The sequence below is a fragment of the Cololabis saira genome, chromosome 1, assembly GCF_033807715.1.
Source record: "Cololabis saira isolate AMF1-May2022 chromosome 1, fColSai1.1, whole genome shotgun sequence".
NCBI lineage: Eukaryota > Metazoa > Chordata > Actinopteri > Beloniformes > Belonidae > Cololabis > Cololabis saira.
Window position 1 is genome coordinate 54677442 of NC_084587.1, and position 17996 is coordinate 54695437.

At 42.7% G+C, this 17996-nt stretch overlaps 1 protein-coding gene across 1 annotated transcript in view; it reads right to left on the reverse strand.

Annotated features, from left to right (window-relative positions):
* Window positions 1-11: 11 nt before the first annotated feature.
* Window positions 12-17996, reverse strand: part of gpr179 (G protein-coupled receptor 179) — a 43416-nt gene continuing 25431 nt past the window's right edge. Inside the window, exons 6-11 of the mRNA XM_061727326.1 lie at window positions 10441-10550; window positions 9270-9508; window positions 7681-7819; window positions 7497-7599; window positions 6418-6561; window positions 12-4906 (exon numbers count right to left, since the gene is read on the reverse strand). Coding sequence (XP_061583310.1) covers window positions 1763-4906; window positions 6418-6561; window positions 7497-7599; window positions 7681-7819; window positions 9270-9508; window positions 10441-10550 — 3879 coding nt within the window. The 3' untranslated portion in view covers window positions 12-1762. The remainder of the gene's footprint in view (window positions 4907-6417; window positions 6562-7496; window positions 7600-7680; window positions 7820-9269; window positions 9509-10440; window positions 10551-17996) is intronic.

Genomic DNA, 17996 nt, shown 5'->3' on the forward strand with positions numbered 1-17996 from the left:
TAAAAACAATAAAAGGCACAGATCTATAGAAATTGGTTTATTTCAGTGATGAATATACTGCATGTTGGTTTCAGGGATTACAAAAATAAAAAGTAGCGTCTCCTTCACACGTCAGTGCAAGTCAAGGGCTGTTTTACAAGATATTACTTTTACATGACAACAGTTTACGGCACACTCTTTCAGAAACACAAACATTCAACAATGCTCACAAAACTATGCTGCCGTGACAAAAAAGGTGCCACATTTAACAGTTGATGTACTGACTCGAAGAATAACTTGAGCTGTTTGAAAGTAACGGACACCAGTGAAGCGTTCGTCACCGCTGATGACTCGTTACTGCTGATGTGAACAGAAAAATAACTTCACACACAAGAACACATAAAAAAGTTAGTCCATAAAACATTTACGACATACCTATGGCTTTCACAAGCTTTTTCTCTGAAACTTGGGAATTAAACTTCAGAATGTATTAAAGATTAATGCCAGACGTTTTAATATGGAACCCGACTTAAATTATCAGCTCATAATTGAAATGTATAAAGAAAAATATTTTACTGATCTGTAATTAACCAGATTTAATTTCTGTACACTAAAGATGATTATAACCAGAGTTTATCCCTTTACTACTCTTTTTTGGTAAATAAAAGTTTGCATTAAGATTTTCACTGAGCTATACAACTATATAATTAACAAAGTCAATAAATTAACCATAATTCTTAGGACAAGTGGAATTTTGTGAAAGCAGCTGTAATGTTTTAAAATAAACTGGATTAATCAATTTTGCAAATATTTTTGCCTAATTCAGTCTTTTAACATAAATTTTACCGCCTGTATTCTGTCTTGTGCGCTCCATCTAACCTGCAAAGACACAAGAATTAAACTCAAAGGAGCAGAAATCTTAAAAATTAAATTTTTTTTTTTATTGGTTTATGCCATTAAAAAAAAATAATTACATTTTTACATATTTGTTGAAATGAGAACAACATTACCGCATTCAGTTACTGCGGTATGATTCATTTTCCTGTTTAGGAGTATGTAATGTGGCTGTGAAATAACGACGTTCGTGAAAACTGAAAATGTGTCAAGTTTTCGGTGAAGAGCCTGAAGTTTTGGGAGGATGCTGCTTATTTTATGTTAATTTTTTAAATAATTATAACTGAAAAGCAGCCTGACATCCCATTGTAAAACTGTATTCTACTACAAACATTATAATGACGAGGGAAACATTGATGTAAATTGTGTAGGATTAGACTTTAATTCCTCTTTGTTTTTTTGTGAGCAATGCAGATTTTGTTACCATCTCACCTCAGCAATGGCAAAAAATATGTTTTAATTTCAAATCAGGGGTAGAAGCAGGAACAAAGGAGACTTCCTGTGATAACCTTGCATGTCCTTCCAGCACCCGGTTCGTCTGCATGTCATTGCTGGACCAGTCGAGGCTGGAATAAGTCCACTTAATGTGCTTCAGTGATGTGACATTTGTTTGCCCAGCCTTTAGTGTCAAGCTCACCGAGTCTCTACGAGTTACACAGGACCATGGTTTAACTGGAAAAGCAAACTTGAGACATTGGTTTTTGTTATCAGTTAATTATTTCAGTGATTTCTTTTTCACATGCCCTAGTTGCTGCTAAATGTAGGGAAGCAGTTCTGTTGGGCCTGCGGTTCCCCACTGTCGCCGGGGCTCCAGTCTTTCTGGAGGTCACGTGTCCTTGATCTGACAGGGGAAGCCAGAAATAAACGTTGGCCAGGTTTAGATCATAGATCATAAGTCAGATGGGAATACAAACGCCTCTCCAGCAATCTCTGCGTCATCTTCCTCATCTTCCTCTGGAATATTCTCCGGTTCCCACGTAAAGACATCCGAGTTATTGTCTGTGAAGGAGCCTGATGCGCTCATTCCGACTCCCCAAGGACATAACGCATCACGCCGGCCCAGGGCCATGCTTGCTTTGGACTCATCCATTTCCTCGGTGTCAATGTCTGCCGGACCCCCGTCCATAAGTTGGTTTTCTGTGGCTTCATCGTTGTTACTGTTGGTAACAAACACATTTTCTGCTCCATTGCTGCCATTCCTGCCTGTAACTCCTGACTCTGCGCTCTCCAAAGCACAAACATCTGTCGTAACACTAACTTGTGTTTTTCCAACTTCAGTGTCTCCTGTGTCCCATGGACAAACGTCCCCCCGAGCGCCGTCCTGCTGTGTGATCGCTTGGGGTTCTTCCGTCTCCCATGGACAAACGCTTGTCCGGTCACTGTCTTGCTTCTTCAGCGTTTTAGGTTCTTCCGTCTCCCATGGACAAACATTGTCTTTTGCTACTTTAGGTTCTTCCGTCTCCCATGGACAAACATTGTCTTTTGCTACTTTAGGTTCTTCCGTCTCCCACGGACAAACGTTGTCTTTTGCTACTTTAGGTTCTTCTGTCTCCCACGGACAGACATCTCCCTGACTGCTGTCTGTCGTTGCATCTGTTTTTGGTGGAGAGGCATCTCCTCCAGAGTTTCCCTGTCCTTGCGGCGTCTCTGTTGGTTTTGATTCTTCAGGTTTCACTATAGCGGGTATCTCTGTCTCCCACGGACAAACATTTGCCTGATTTGCAGCTTCTCTTTCATGACTGTCTGGTGTTTTGGCAATCTCTGGCTCCCCCGTCTCCCAAGGACAAACATCCAGAGGTTTTTCCAGCCCCTGTGGCTCCATTTCTGTATCTGTAGTTTTTTCTGGGGGCCCAGTTTCCCAGGGACACACATTTACTCTCGTGCCTTCTGCAGCTTCAGTCTCTACGGGAGCAGTTTTTATGGGCGTGGCGTCTTTTTCCACATTACCTGGTTGGTCTTGATGCGAAGTTTCCCAGGGACAAATGTCCACCTTAATTGTCATTTGTGAAGCCGAGTCTATGTTTGCAGGCTCCTCGCTCGCCCCTTCCCATGGACAAATATTTTCTACGATTTTCGGTGGATCAGGGAACTCCCATGGACAGCTATCAGCTGTCTTGGCTGTTTGCTCACCCTGATTCAACGAAGGTGAGAGAGTATTGCGTGACTGGTTATTACTCATACCATCCTTGGACGCACTGGGATAGATGGCGGGTTTCATGACTTCTTGTCGAAAGGGAACAGTCAGCGTTCCCATATTGTGCGAGGGATTCAGGTTCTCAGATACGGCTTCAGCCGGAGCATCCCAAGGACAAACATTCCCATGTTCACTGTCTTGTATCGAAATTTGGGGGTTTTCTGCAGTCTCCCATGGACATACGTCTCCTACAGGTTTTAAAGACGGCTGAGGCTGTGAAGTCATGGTCAGGGCGGTTTGACCAGACGCAGGAATATCTTGGGATTCCCAAGGACACACATCAGGTTTGCCCCCCACTTTTCCTCCCACATTCCCTTGGTCTGGTGTTTCCCATGGACATACGTTAGATCGTTCATGCACTTGTGATTCCTTGATGCTCTGCTGCTTTCTCGGTCCTTCTCCCTGTGGGGCAGAACCACTTCCTTCCCATGGACACACATCTGAGGGGGAGGCGGTACTGACAAGTCTGAGTTGAGCACTACCTCTTCTGTGCATGGAAGGAGTTCTTGAGCTGCCCCAGGAACTTATGCTACTGCGTTTGCTGCTCTGCCGAGATAGAAAACCGTGTTCAGAGTTGCCATCTTTCTGCAAGTCATCGACATCTCCAGAGTAGACAGATGATTTCATAATCAAGAGCCTTCCTGGACTTTTGTCCGTTGAGTCCACGGACGACAGCCTGACTGCAGTTTGCTTCACAAGACTTGGTTTGGCGTCTGTTGCTGATATTAATTTCAGCAGAGTCCTACTTTCCACACTTGGACGTCTACTCGAGGATCCAGACCTTGGGGTCGTGGAAGCACTTTCCTGGCTCTTTTGTGAAACAGAATCTTCTCGATCCAAATTTCCGTCTTTGTTGGACTTGTTGCCCGAATCTGCGGTTGCAATAATAGATTTCACAGAGAGCCACTTATTAGTGGTGGTGCGTAAGGAGAAGGCGCGTTTTTCTTTGGTGACCTTTGGGAACGGGGAGCCCGGTACACTTATAGATGCAGTAACTGGTACTTTAGTGGACACAGTGTCATCTTGTGATGTGTTTTCCACGGGCGGAGTCTTTTCCACGGGCGGTAAATGGTCCCAGGGACAGATCAGTTTCTTCGGGGACGGTGGCTTCCTTTCCTCACTGCTCTCAGAGTTTGCGATGGTGACGTGCTTCTGGTTCTTTTCCTCCGCTTGTTCTGGCTCCACGTCCCAAGGGCAGACCTCAGTCTTGTCAAAGGATTCCGACTGGAGAGCGCTCCGGGTCTGGTCACTTATGCTCTGCCTTGAACTTACCGTGCTGGATCTGGAGATCTTGGATATATTCTCTATAGAGTGGGTGGTGGAGGAGCTCAGGCTCCAAGATTTATGCAGCCTGCTGTGGTCCGGATGTAGGAGGTTGGTATCAATTGTTAGATTCTGCGCGCTGGCTGACTTGCAGACTCCTGCTGGGATATCCAGAGAGTCTGTTTCAGATCGCTGAGAGGCTCTCTGCACAGAATCTGCCCTCAACCTGGAGTCTCGCAGGGAAGAGTCCCTTTCCCTGACATGGTGGTAGTCGCTGTAGGACTTGCGTATGGATGGTGAGCGGGATTTTATTGAACTTCTACAACTATTACTAATAGTATCTGGGACCGTCCTGAAAGAGTCTGAATGATTCTCACTCGTACTGCGGAAAGATCCATCTTTCTCTTCGCGGCTGCATTGCCGGCTCATAGATTCTGGGAACTCAGCAATGCGCCTTATGATGGACCTCCCCAGTGAACACCGAGAACTGCGCTTCTTCGGCAGGTGAGGGTTGTTTGCCGTCATCTTCTTGGTCTTGTGGACTTCTAACTGGACATATAACTTCTTCAGTTCATCCTGGTGCATATAAAGAAGGAAGGGGATTTGATGATGGGATTGAGGAGATAGTTGAAATGGTTAAAGAGAGGAAAAGACAATAACAAGAAGTCAGAGGGCAGGTGAAGGTTGTTTTCATGTAAGGAGAACACATTTAAGGAGAAGAAAAGAATAAAGGATAAAAGGTCATACATTTGCTCACTTGTCTGATATTATTTACCTCTAATTAGGGCCCGAGCACTTACAGTGCGAAGGCCCTATTGTATCTGTAGGAATTTTTTTTCCTCGTTTTCTTTTTTTTTTCTCTTTTTTATTTTTCTGACGAAATGAGGGCCTTTTTTCCCCCTAAACGTGCCCCAAAAGTCACCAAATTTTGCACGCAAGCCAGGCCTGGTGAAAAATTTGATATTAAATGGTTTGCATTAATGAGCGTGGCCTAATCGCTCAACAGCGCCCCCTAGAAAACTTTGTGCCTCAAGCCCCACACTACGGTTTGACATAGATGCACGAAAATCGGTCGCAACTTAAAGAAAAGTCTCTTGGCGCCATGGCCAAAACCGAACAGGAAGTCAGCCATTTTGAATTAATCGTGTAATTTTGGTGCAATTTATGCCATTACTCCGGCAGTTAATGTGGCCCGAACCGTAACGTGCACCCAGGTGTGTTATACATCAAAATGTGCGTCTCCATCCTGCAACGATGGGCATCACTTTTCTCAGTCAAAAGCGTTACCGTGGCGACGATAGACGCCAAAAAGCGCAACCTCCCTTCATCTGATTGGTCCATATTTGATAGTCCCTATTCGTGGAGTCGTGGGTGGTGTCATCGGACTCGGTATTGAGTACTTGACCTTCATTGGCCTGAATTAGCCCCGCCTCTTCTTCTGATTGGTCAATATTTGATAGTCCCTATTTTCTGGCATAACTTTTGAATGGTTTGACATAAAGAGTCGTGGGTGGTGTCATCGGACTCGGTTTTGACTCCTTCACCTTAATTGGTGCAAATTAGCCCCACCCCTTCTTCTGATTGGCCGATATGTGATAGTTCCGATTTTCTGCAATAACTTTTGAATGGTTTGACATAAAGAGTCATGGGTGGTGTCATCGGACATGGTTTTGAGTCCTTGAACATAAATACTGCAAATTAGCCCCGCCCCTTCATCTGATTGGTCGATATCTGATAGTTATAAGCCATAACTTTTGAATGGTTTGGTATAGAGAGTCTTGGCTGGTGTCATCCGCTAAATGTCCAGGTCTGAAGAATCTACATGCAAGTCATACAAGCTTCCACTGCAGCCTGAACGTGCACAAGGGTGCGATGGCCCGTTCAACGCTGCTTGCAGCTTTAATTCACGATTTCAATTATAATACATTTAATATCGGGTTTATTGGTGCTGTATTAAATTTGTACATAAAATTAATGGACATTTATGTTTAATCTTTAGAGGTTTCCTTTGAGATTTCTCTGATTTTCTGTACAGCTCATTCTAGTGTGAAGTGACAGCATCTGTGTAAGGGGACAAGAGATTTTACCCGAAAGTCATCCGGGTCCACACGCTCACTCCAAGCAGAGCGGAAGCTGCTGTGAAGGTACGAGGTGGAGCGCCGCAGATCCACTTCATCCTCGTATACCTCTGCTGCTATCTCCTCTCGGCCAGGCTTAGACACGTGGAGGAACTGCCGAGCAAACCCAGGGAGCGGGAAGAGTCAGTCTATGTGGTAACACATTTCAGCAACAAGGCAATTCAAGGTGCTTCATGTACAGTAGAAGTCATTTCTATAACAGCATTTTCCAGAGATGGACTGCCATGAGATCTAACACATATTCATTAGGTAGAATAGGAGGTGAACCTTCAGTTATTTGGCTCCTCTCTTGTGGAAACATCTTTAAGTTTGGGCTCTTTTTGATGAAGATTAAAGTTAAAACGGGCTCGGGTCGTCATTTTAGTTTCCCTAGCGTTGGCCCCGGCTTATAGGGACCTCCCATGATTGGTCAGGCACTTCCCTGCTCTTTTTACTCTCCTTGAATGGCATTATTTTGGTTATAGGATATCTCCCTGGCAGGATGGCGTGTGTTTGTCTTTAACTTTCCTGTCCTCTCGTTTCCCAGCAGCTGGTTAAGGGACAAGCATGTCCTTCCTAAGCTGATGCTGCTGGAGGTGTCTTCCAGTTAAAAAAGGGAGGTTTTCCTCAGGCGTCCAGTTCTTTCTCAGGATGGAAGAGTAAATCTAGAAGATTTGCTGAAAACCATTCTTCTCAGCTCGCCTGCTTTTGTGAATTAACATGACATTAACACAATTATGAGGAATTGGATTATAACAAATAGTTTTTTTTAATCTAAGTGGATTATATTTGGAATGAATTGATTGTATTTCAATGCACTTGCTCTTTATTTGTTTTCTTTCTTGTGTAAAACTGAAGGCATTAGTTCAGACCTAACCGAAAAGGAATAGGCTGAAGCTATTGCTTATTTACGCCTACCCTAACGCCTACTATACAAATAACCTGAACTGAATATATCCTCTCCAGACAAAAAAAGTGCTTTTTTATCTTTGTTTTTTTTTAATGTAAATACATTATGCACCAACTTTGTCTATATAAGTGCTCAATACCTTTGGAGCCAGGAGCAAGGCCAGAGTCACCGTGATGGTGATGTGGGTGTGGATGAAGGAGAGCAGTAGCATCCAGTCAGGATGGACGGACGGAAAGGTGAATCTGAGGGAGGCAGAAAACACCAAATCATCCCACGTCCGTGTTTGCTCTGCTGGGTATGAACTGCAGAGGGTTGGTTGTTACCGGAACACGTGGAACATGGAGGACAGCAGCAGCTCGTTGTGGATGGCGATGCCCATGTAGCGCGGCTCATGGAAGGCTGACGGGACGGGCCTGACGGCGGTCCAGAGGGAGCTGCCCCAGCACAGGAACAGCAGCTCGGCTGGGAGGAACCAGGGAACCGTTAGTACTGTCTGCAGTTATAGCAACATGTTTTCATTACTCTAACACCTACGAAGTAGTAATCTACGAGTTCAAAGAGTCAGGTTCAGAGGTGTCTTCAGTATTCACATTCATTACTCAGGTAGAAGTATAGATACTAGAGTTTAAAAATACTCCTGTAGAAGTTGAAGTATCAACTCAAGTTTTTTACCCAAGAAAAGTATGAAAGTACTGGTTTCAAAACGACTTAAAGTATAAAAGTAAAAGTAATGTAAGGGGGAAAAAAGCCATTAAGGACAAAAGCCATTGAAAATGAATGCATCTTAGTATAATACAAATATATTAAAGAACCATATATAAGTGCAATAACCAGTAAATACCTCAAATACCTCAAGTATTTTTGAAAATATTTGTAAATTTTTTGTAAATATTATCCATTTTTTTTTGGTGTTTACTATTTTTTTTCTCTCTTGTACATACTCTTTTTCTACTTTTTATATTGCTCTTTTTATTATTTAACTATTTATTGGTTATTTCTATTTTAAATGTTTTGTATAAAGCGTGTGTGTGTTTTGGCTGCTGCACGACTGAATTTCTCCTCTGGGAGATAAATAAAGTCTTCTATTCTATTCTATTCTATTCATATATGTGTACTATTGAGCATTAACATGTGTTTCAGAGAGCAGCAGATATGATGACTAGTTGCCTATAAGTATTGTAATGGTGCAAAAAGTCAAACTTCAGAGGCATGTTATCATTTATCCTAACCTTTATTGGAATGTACATCCAAGTTTAGTTGCAGGAATCTGAGGGAACGGATGTAAGAACAAAACTGGACAAGAACATCTGAAACAACCACAACCAAATTCACTCTATCTGGATGGAGCAATTTAACTGGATAGTTTTTATTAAAGGCCCAAATGAAATAGAGTAACGAGGCTGTTTTTAAAATGTAAGGAGTAAAAAGTACAGATAATTGTGTGAAAATGTAAGGAGTAAAAGTAAAATAAATAATTACTCCAGTGAAGTATAGATAACCAGAATTTCTACTTAGGTAAGGTAACAAAGTATTTGTACTTGGTTACTTGACACCTCTGGGTTTGACCTCATGTAAAAATGGTGGTTGCACTCACTTTTCTCAACATCCGACCACTTTAGTGCAACATTACTGACCAGTCATTGGCCAGTGTACAAAACTTCACATTTACAATGAATACAGTCAAATTATTGTTAATTTGAATCTTATTTTTGTCCTGAGACCTGATTCGGCATAATTTGACTTTAATAAGTGAAATGTTTTGGGCTGACAGAATCCCAGCGGGGGATCGATCAAGCACATAGGATTAAAAAAAAAAAAATCCTTTTATAAAGAATTAGGCCTGAAAACGTTGCTGCATTACTGGCTGGCGCGGGGGAGCGATGGCCCCGGCTGCTGTTCTGCTGCCGCTCACCCACAGCCATCATGTAGTCCCAGCGGTCCAGGTAACACAGGTTGAAGCCCTGCCCGTCCGCCGTGTTGGTCGTGAGGAACACGGGTATGTTCCTGTCCCGGTTCTGCAGGACCCCCACGGTCCACGCGCACAGGAACCAGCTGACCGTCATCAGCATCACTCCCAGGATCCTCAGCAGGTGGAAGCTGGACATGTAGGGCACTCGCTGGGCCGTGCGTGACAGGAACACCTTCAGCACCCTGCACAGAGGTGAGACGCACTCAGCCTTCCATTGATAGAGGAGATTACATTCTGCATCTCTAACTGAACGATCTCATGTTCTTTTTAATTGCTGGATTAAAACCTTTACCCTCCAAGAACTTAGCCCTCAGTTATTTTCCAGCCTTCAGTAAGTTTAAAAGTTCAGTTCCAGATGTTAACCGTCATCCGTCCATGGGCTTCCACACATTCAACATATATTAATAAATTATTGATAATTCAAAAAAGGTTTCTCAGAATGATATAACACACAAACAGATATGAGCCATCTGCTCCCCTTTTCATTAAATATTCATTATTATCAGTCAATAAAATTAACATTTTTAAAACATGTTTATTTATGTTCAAATTTAAAAATTATATACAAGATCTTCCTTCTTCTTTTCATAATTTATTTTGTGTTAATTCCGATATTCATTCTTATGCCACAAGGCACAAAGATGATTTTAATTTACCGTTTTGTAGAACACGGAAACATCAATCTTTCATCCATTTCAGAGACCCCCACTTGTGGAATTCACTCAATAAATCTCTTAAATCATCACCATCCTTGCCAATATTCAAAAAACATTTAAAGAACTTTCTTATTGTTTCATCTTTGTAATGTTCATTATTTGATCTGAGTTACATTTTCTTGTGTTTTTTTTGTTTTTTTTTACTCTCCCTTGTGTAGCTTTGTTTTGTTTTTTATTCATATATGGAAAGGATTCTATATAAGCCACCAGGCTTCTTCCTTTCCTTGCATGTTATTTCATTGTTTTTCATTTTTTGTTCATATTTGTCTTATATTGCTAAATAAATAAACTAAACTAAACTAAACTAAACATCCTGTGTTTATGCGATGCCAATAATTATTCATATGGACCCTGCATAATCCTGTAGAAGTGGTACATTTGATGAGTCGCTAACGCACCTGTACATCTTCAGTGTGATGGTCCCGTATACGATGGAGAAGCCGAGCATCCGGACCCAGCGCAGCAGAATGCACCTGAATGTGCTGGGCTTGAAGTACAGGATGAACACCTGAGGAGGCAGAAGGTTCATGATGACAGTAGCACTGGAACAGCAGCCTGGACGCCCGCTTGTGTCGGGGGGATCTCACATGGACATACAGTAGGGATGGGCGGTATGGACTAAAGAATTTATCACAATATTTCTGGCATTTATCCCAATAACGATAAAAATGACGATAAAAAAAATACCAATAAACTATAAATCTATCACCACATTCAGTCTTTGGAGCCCCCAAATCACTGCTCTAAAAGATACTACATGCTACTAAACTACACCAATTAAATTTAATTAATAAAAAACTATTGTGGCAGGGTGGAGAGGTTGATGGGACACACGCACCTGTGTCCCATCCGCCTGAGTGGCTGGTTCTCTCCACCCTGCCTGCCTTATAATGCAGAGCTGGACAGCAGCAAGGGGTCGGAGGAGCTGCTGGTCGGAGGAGTTGCTGCTGGCGTGAGGTGCTTCTGCACTGTGTCCTGGGTGATTTGGATTAAATAAAAGGGTTCTGCACAAAACTCCGTGTCCTCTCCATCCTGTTGGTCGGGCCCCGTGGCACTCACACTGCTACAACTATTAAATGAGTTACACCTGTACTGCAAAACTGGAATGACTCAGATCCGCCATGTTTGTTACACAAAAACCTCATCAACCAGCCTCTAGACTGTTTTGATCCTGTAGACCTCCCTGAGCTGACTTCACTCGTTAATAGAGCTAAGTCTACCACATGTATGTTAGACCCCATCCCGACTCGACTATTCAAGCATATTTTTTCTCTTATTGGTACGACAATACTGGACCAAATTAACCTATCCCTAAGTTTAGGATATGTACCACAGGTTTTCAAAGTCGCAGTAATTAAACCTTTACTTAAAAAACCTTCCCTTGACCCAGACACCTTAGCTAATTATAGACCAATTTCCAACCTTCCATTTGTATCTAAAATTCTGGAAAAGGCAGTTTCAAGCCAGTTATGTGACTATTTGTATAGAAATGATCTGTTTGAAGTCTTTCAGTCAGGGTTCAGAATGCATCATGCACTGGTTCGAGTCACGAATGACCTCCTTATGGCCTCAGATAAGGGATTAGTGTCCATACTGGTTCTACTGGACCTCAGATAAGGGATTAGTGTCCATACTGGTTCTACTGGACCTCAGATAAGGGACTAGTGTCCATACTGGTTCTACTGGACCTCAGATAAGGGATTAGTGTCCATACTGGTTCTACTGGACCTCAGATAAGGGATTAGTGTCCATACTGGTTCTACTGGACCTCAGTGCTGCTTTTGACACTATAGATCATGGCATTTTACTGCACAGGTTAGAGCATGTTGTTGGGATTAAAGGGACAGCTCTATGTTGGTTTAAATCATACCTATCTGACAGGTTCCAGTTTGTTCATGTACATGAGGTTTCTTCAGAACAGTCGAGGGTCTGTTATGGTGTTCCGCAGGGTTCAGTGCTAGGGCCAGTCTTGTTCAGTTTATACATGCAGCCGTTGGGAAGTATAATCCAGAATCACGGCATACACTTTCATTGTTATGCTGATGATACGCAGCTCTACTTGTCTATGAAGCCGGATGAAACAGAACCGTTAGTTAAACTTCAGGCATGTCTTAGGGACATCAAGGACTGGATGTCCAGAAATTTCCTGCTTCTAAATTCAGATAAAACAGAGGTTATCATTCTTGGTCCAGAGCATCTTAGGAAGGGATTAGATGGTGTTGCGATGGCTTCCAGTGCAACTGTGAGAAACCTTGGTGTTATTTTCGATCAGGATTTGTCGTTTAAACCATATGTCAATCAGGTTTGTAAAATAGCCTTTTTCCATCTCCGTAATATTGCAAAGATTAGGAAAATCCTCTTGCAGAGTGATGCAGAAAAACTAGTTCATGGGTTTGTATCTTCTAGACTAGATTACTGTAATGTGTTGTTAGCAGGATGTCCAAGTAATTTGCTGAATAGGCTCCAGCTGATCCAAAATGCAGCAGCACGAGTACTGACAGGAATTAGCAGGAGAGACCACGTCTCTCCAGTGTTAGCGTCGCTCCATTGGTTACCCGTAAAATTCAGAATCCAATTTAAAATTTTATTACTTGCGTATAAAGCCCAAAACGGCTTAGCTCCGCATTATTTGCAAGACCTGATAGTGCCTTATGTTCCTGTCAGAGCTCTCCGTTCTCAGAGTGCAGGTTTACTCGTAGTTCCTAGAGTATCTAAATGTAGATTTGGAGGGCGGGCGTTCTGCTATCAGGCACCGTTACTATGGAACCAACTTCCAATCTGGGTTAAGGAGGCTGACACCACCTCCACCTTTAAAACTAAACTTAAAACCTTTCTGTTTAGTAAAGCCTATAGTTAGTGTTTAGTAAACCTCTAGCTGGTGTTGGTAAATCTCTAGGTAGTGTAAACTTTAGTGTGTCAGAGTCGCTCCTGTAGTTTCTTGTGCTGGCCCCCCCTTCTCCTCCCTTTTCTCTCTTTTGTCCATGTTGCAGCATCCTTTGCCGGACACCGGAACCTGCAGGTGGTCGTGGGTGGCTTGTAGCTTGCATTACGGAGCACAAGTCTTTCCCTGACCCTGCACCCCAAACTGGGACTTGCTGATTGCTGATTGGGCCGGAGCTTCGGGAGCTGCATGCTGGCCTGCGGTCCCCACCCCTGGTCATCCCGTTGCTGGCCCCCCCTTCTCCTCCCTTTTCTCTCTTTTGTCCTGCAGGTGGTCGTGGGTGGCTTGTAGCTTGCATTACGGAGCACAAGTCTTTCCCTGACCCTGCACCCCAACCTGGGACTTGCTGATTGGGCCGGAGCTTCGGGAGCTGCGTGCTGGTCTGCTGTCCCCACCCCTGGTCATCCCGTTGCTGCTTCCACCTGCCTGCTGTGCTGCTGCCGTCCCTGACCCACCAGTCTGGCCCTCGGCAGGAGGGTCCCCCCTGATGAGCCTGGTCCTGCTCAAGGTTTCTTCCCTCCTAAAGGGGAGTTTTTCCTTGCCACTGTTTGGCTTAAGGTTTTTCTCCCACTAGGGGAGTTTTTACCTGCCATTGTTTATTTAATAATTGCTCGGGGGTCATGTTCTGGGTATGGGTCTCTGGAAAGCGTCTAGAGACAACTCTGTTGTATTAGACGCTATATAAATAAAATTGAATTGAATTGAATTGAATCAACGGGAATCTTTCTTTCTTTCTTTCTTTCTTTCTTTCTTTCTTTCTTTCTTTCTTTCTTTCTTTCTTTCTTTCTTTCTTTCTTCCTTTCTTTCTTCCTTTCTTCCTTCCTTCCTTCCTTCCTTCCTTCCTTCCTTCCTTCCTTCCTTCCTTCCTTCCTTCCTTCCTTCCTTCCTTCCTTCCTTCACGTATGTTGTGCGTGGATTTAACGCAGAACCATAAATCAGGATTTACACAAAAACGTCATCAACAGGAATTTATCGTTTTTTACAGCGAGATGACAAATTCTTACCGTGGGGAATTTTTTTGACGGTTTATCATGAACGGTAAATATCGCCCATTCCTAACATACAGCTGCATGAAAAGGGAAAGTCTCTTTTAGTTCAGACGTTTACGTATCAGGTGTGAGTCCAGACTCAGAACCTGCAGGGTTCCCCAGTCCCGTCATCAGCCCGGATCATCCCCCCTCCCTCCCCGAGCTCAGCACAGCGCTGCCCAGTCTCAGTCCTGCAGGGCCCGTCCTGCATGTTGATCACACGCTCTTTCAGGGGAAACGCTGGGAAAAGGATTTCCAATTTCTCAACAAAATGCATGAGAAAATCAGGTTTAAAACCATTCTCTTCAACAGTCGACCAGCTGCGACATAAAGTATTAAAGTTTAAAGTATTTTAAATGATGAACACTGTTTTAAAAGCATTGTTAGATTGTTTTCAGGCTGTTGCCCAGAGTAACCGTTCAGTAACAGGTTCAGTGAGAGGAACCGGCCAGCAGTCAGAGGAAGATTAGGGTTATAGGTGGAGTTTCTATGAGAGGATCTGTTTACGCCATATCAGCTAAAGAAAAGGATAGAGTTTGAGATGTGGTAAATGTAAGTATGAACAAAGATGGTCAAATGCAAGTCAGAGGTTCTTCTACTAAAAATCAACGTTAGAATATTTACTTTGATGCTGAAATGAAATGATATTTGTTGAGCAGGAAAGCGGCTAAAAGGTTTTAGGAGAGATCCTGGTTGACAGTGCTCTGAAAATACGCACGGATCCTTCCTTGTACTCGTTTGTTCATTTAGTCCAGGGGTCGGCAACCCGCAGCTCTAGAGCCGCATGCGGCTCTTTAGCGCCGCCCTGGTGGCTCCTGGAGCTTTAAAAAAAAGGTTTGACCTTTTTTTTCCTTTTTTTCTTCTTTTTTTTCTTTGTTTTCTCTTTTTTTCTTTTTTTTCTTCTTCTTTTTCCTTTTTTCTTTTTTTTCTCTTTTCTTTCTTTCTCCAAATTTTGACTTTTTTCTCGACATCTCCACTTTTTTCTCGAGATTGTACTTCAACATTAATCTCGACATTTCGACTTTTTTCTCAATATTTTGACTTTTTTTCTCGACATTTCGACTTTTTTCTCGAAGTGCATAATGAAAAAAAAAAACTTCCCCCAGTTCTAACTAATATAGAAACATGCCTCATGTGTTGCCTTCATTCTAAGGCTGATACAAGACTTTTCATTTTTTACGGCTCCAGACATATTTGTTTTTTTGTGTTTTTGGTCCAATATGGCTCTAAAACATTTTGGGTTGCCGACCTCTGATTTAGTTGAAGCATCAAAAGGAATCAAACTGCAGCCGTTAGAAGCAAAGGTCTGCCCAGGTTGTCGGCCAACAACAAGCCTTCCAGCTCATTTGGTCACAAGTGAAGTGAAAGGTTCAGTCGAAAGAGTTAACTCTGACCTCATTGGACTTTTATTTCCCACATCCACCTTTAACTGAGGATGGTTGTATACCTCTAATGTCTTGTTGTGAGTGTGAATCATTTGCATTGTCATAACTGTTTTCAGGTACCACACATTTATCATGCAGCTCTACCAGCCGGCCATGATTGTGCTTAGGTGTCTGACATCTAAAGTTGTTGAATCCTAAACACTTCAAGTATTGTTTTACACACAGACAGATATTATATTTTCTTTATAACTATAAAAAAGAGTTTGTATCATTATTACAAAAAATATGTTTCTTTTGTTTGAGTATCAGAAGAGAAAACCAACTCAAAAACCTCGACATAACACGACGTCTTCAGTCTGTATGGAACCACTGAAGTGTGTGTGTGTGTGTGTGTGTGTGTGTGTGTGTGTGTGTGTGTGTGTGTGTGTGTGTGTGTGTGTGTGTGTGTGTGTGTGTGTGTGTGTGTGTGTGTGTGTGTGTGTGTGTGTGTGTGTGTGTGTGTGTGTGTGTGTGTGTGTGTGTGTGTGTGTGTGTGTGTGTGTGTGTCTGCTTTGAACACAACTAAAAAGAAACTGTTGCAAAGATTTCTTCTGTACTTTACACCTTTACTATTCTCTCCAGATCATCTCACAGACATTAAGATCTCAGGGAATTGTTTCCATTCATGAAAAAAGGCAACACAGCCCCTTCTCTTCTGAGGGTTCACACCGACCCCGGCTAACCACGAGCAACGCAACACCTCGGCGGCTCCCCCAGCGAGTGTCAAAATAACCGTCTCATCTTATGACTTGTTGATTTGCCACATTCATCTTGAAGAACCACCAGCACTGATGATACAAGTGATACTTTTAGTGGACATTTGAACACAGTTTTTGATTTTTATTTGCATCTTTTAGGCTTTTTATCCAAAGCAGAGGTATAAATGGCTCTTAGTGACTTTATTGTGGTTTTCCTCTGACCCTGGCCGGAGGTGACTCTGTAAAAATGGATGAGACAGATGTTTTCATTAAGAGCTTTAAGCATTCTTAGGGTTAGGGCACGACTCTTCAGATCTCATTTCTATTTTTTCCTTCTAAATAACAGCAGCTATTGCGTTGACATCAGTGCATGCACGCTGATTTACACAACACATGCACCAGAAGCTCAGAAATCTCATCTCCTCATCCCCAAATACAAATAATACAACTTCATAGTGTTGTTCCAGTGACAGTGGCTGCTGATGTAAAGCTCATTATAATAAAGTACAAGGAACAACTGAGCTTCATGTTTAATGGAAAATGTTCCGAGCTAAACCCCAGAATATCACTGTTGTGGATCTTTTAATGGCGCTGCTCCATGTTTGTCAGGGTGTGGGTGTTTAGATCTTCTATCTGATTAATCTTAGGGTTCCTTCTCCTCCAGATGATGCAGCTTTTAACCACTTTAACAATAGACGTGAGAGTCAGGGCAGATGTGTTCACTCGTCTGCTGGTTGGTTGTGTTTTTGCAGCCTCTGACAGTGAACGGCGTGAAGGTTTACACAGAAAATGTTGACAAGAGGCAGGTGATCATGGACCTGCAGATCAGGGAAACTCCTCCTACTCAGAAACCTTCTTTTTTTCTAAGTTGCTTTAAGGCCACATTTACACATAGCCGGGTATTTACAAAAACGGATATTTCCCCCTCTACGTTTTGAAAAATATCCTCGTTTACACGAACCCGCATAAATATCTGTTAAGGTGCTATGAGCAGCCAAACCTACAGGGGGCAGTGTAACGAGAAGATAAAGTCATGCTAGCCAATCAGAATCCTGGAACAAATGACACGAGTAACTTCCAGTTACTTCCAAGATGAACGAGAGTCTTTCGTTTGGAGTGACAGAGAAGTGGAGTTACTTTTAAGTGTGACGTTAGAATATAAAACAGGTAAAATACGAGAAAATATTGACGGTTACAAACAAATTGTAAACACAGGTGGCCCACATGACGTGACGTTTCTGTCTCATAATGTGACGTTCTGAAGCCTTAATCTCCGTTTCCCTCTGTTTACAAGCAAACGTGAAAACTGAGTTTTTGCAGATCTCCACTTTGGCAGGAGTTTTCAGAAATGATCATTTTTGGTGACTTTGAGCTTCGTTTTCGTGTAAACGAACGGCCAAAACGCATTAAAACACCAGCGTTTTTGCTCCGTGTAAACGGGGCCTGAGTACTCTCAGGGTTAGGGTACTAGTCTTCAGCTCTCTGGTCTGAAACAGACAAAAGTTCAAAGCTACAAAATGATCCGAAGCTGAAATCAAAGCTTCTCTCAAATAGATTAATACATTTGACGCCAACGTTCATGTAGATGCTGAGGTTATTTGTTTTATTTGAAATCTGACAGCGGCAGTAATAAAACCAGCTGAGACCAGGTTTGCTCTAACAGGAACGGCCGACTGTCTCATGTCATGGCCAAGATGTGTGGTCCAGTGTGTTATTAACATTTTAATAAAGTCCACACTATCTCTAGCATGTCCAACTGGACACCGGCTCCAGGACAGATCCAGGACAGATCCAGGACTGATCCAGGACAGATCCAGGACAGATCCAGGACTGATCCAGGACAGATCCAGGACTGATCCAGGA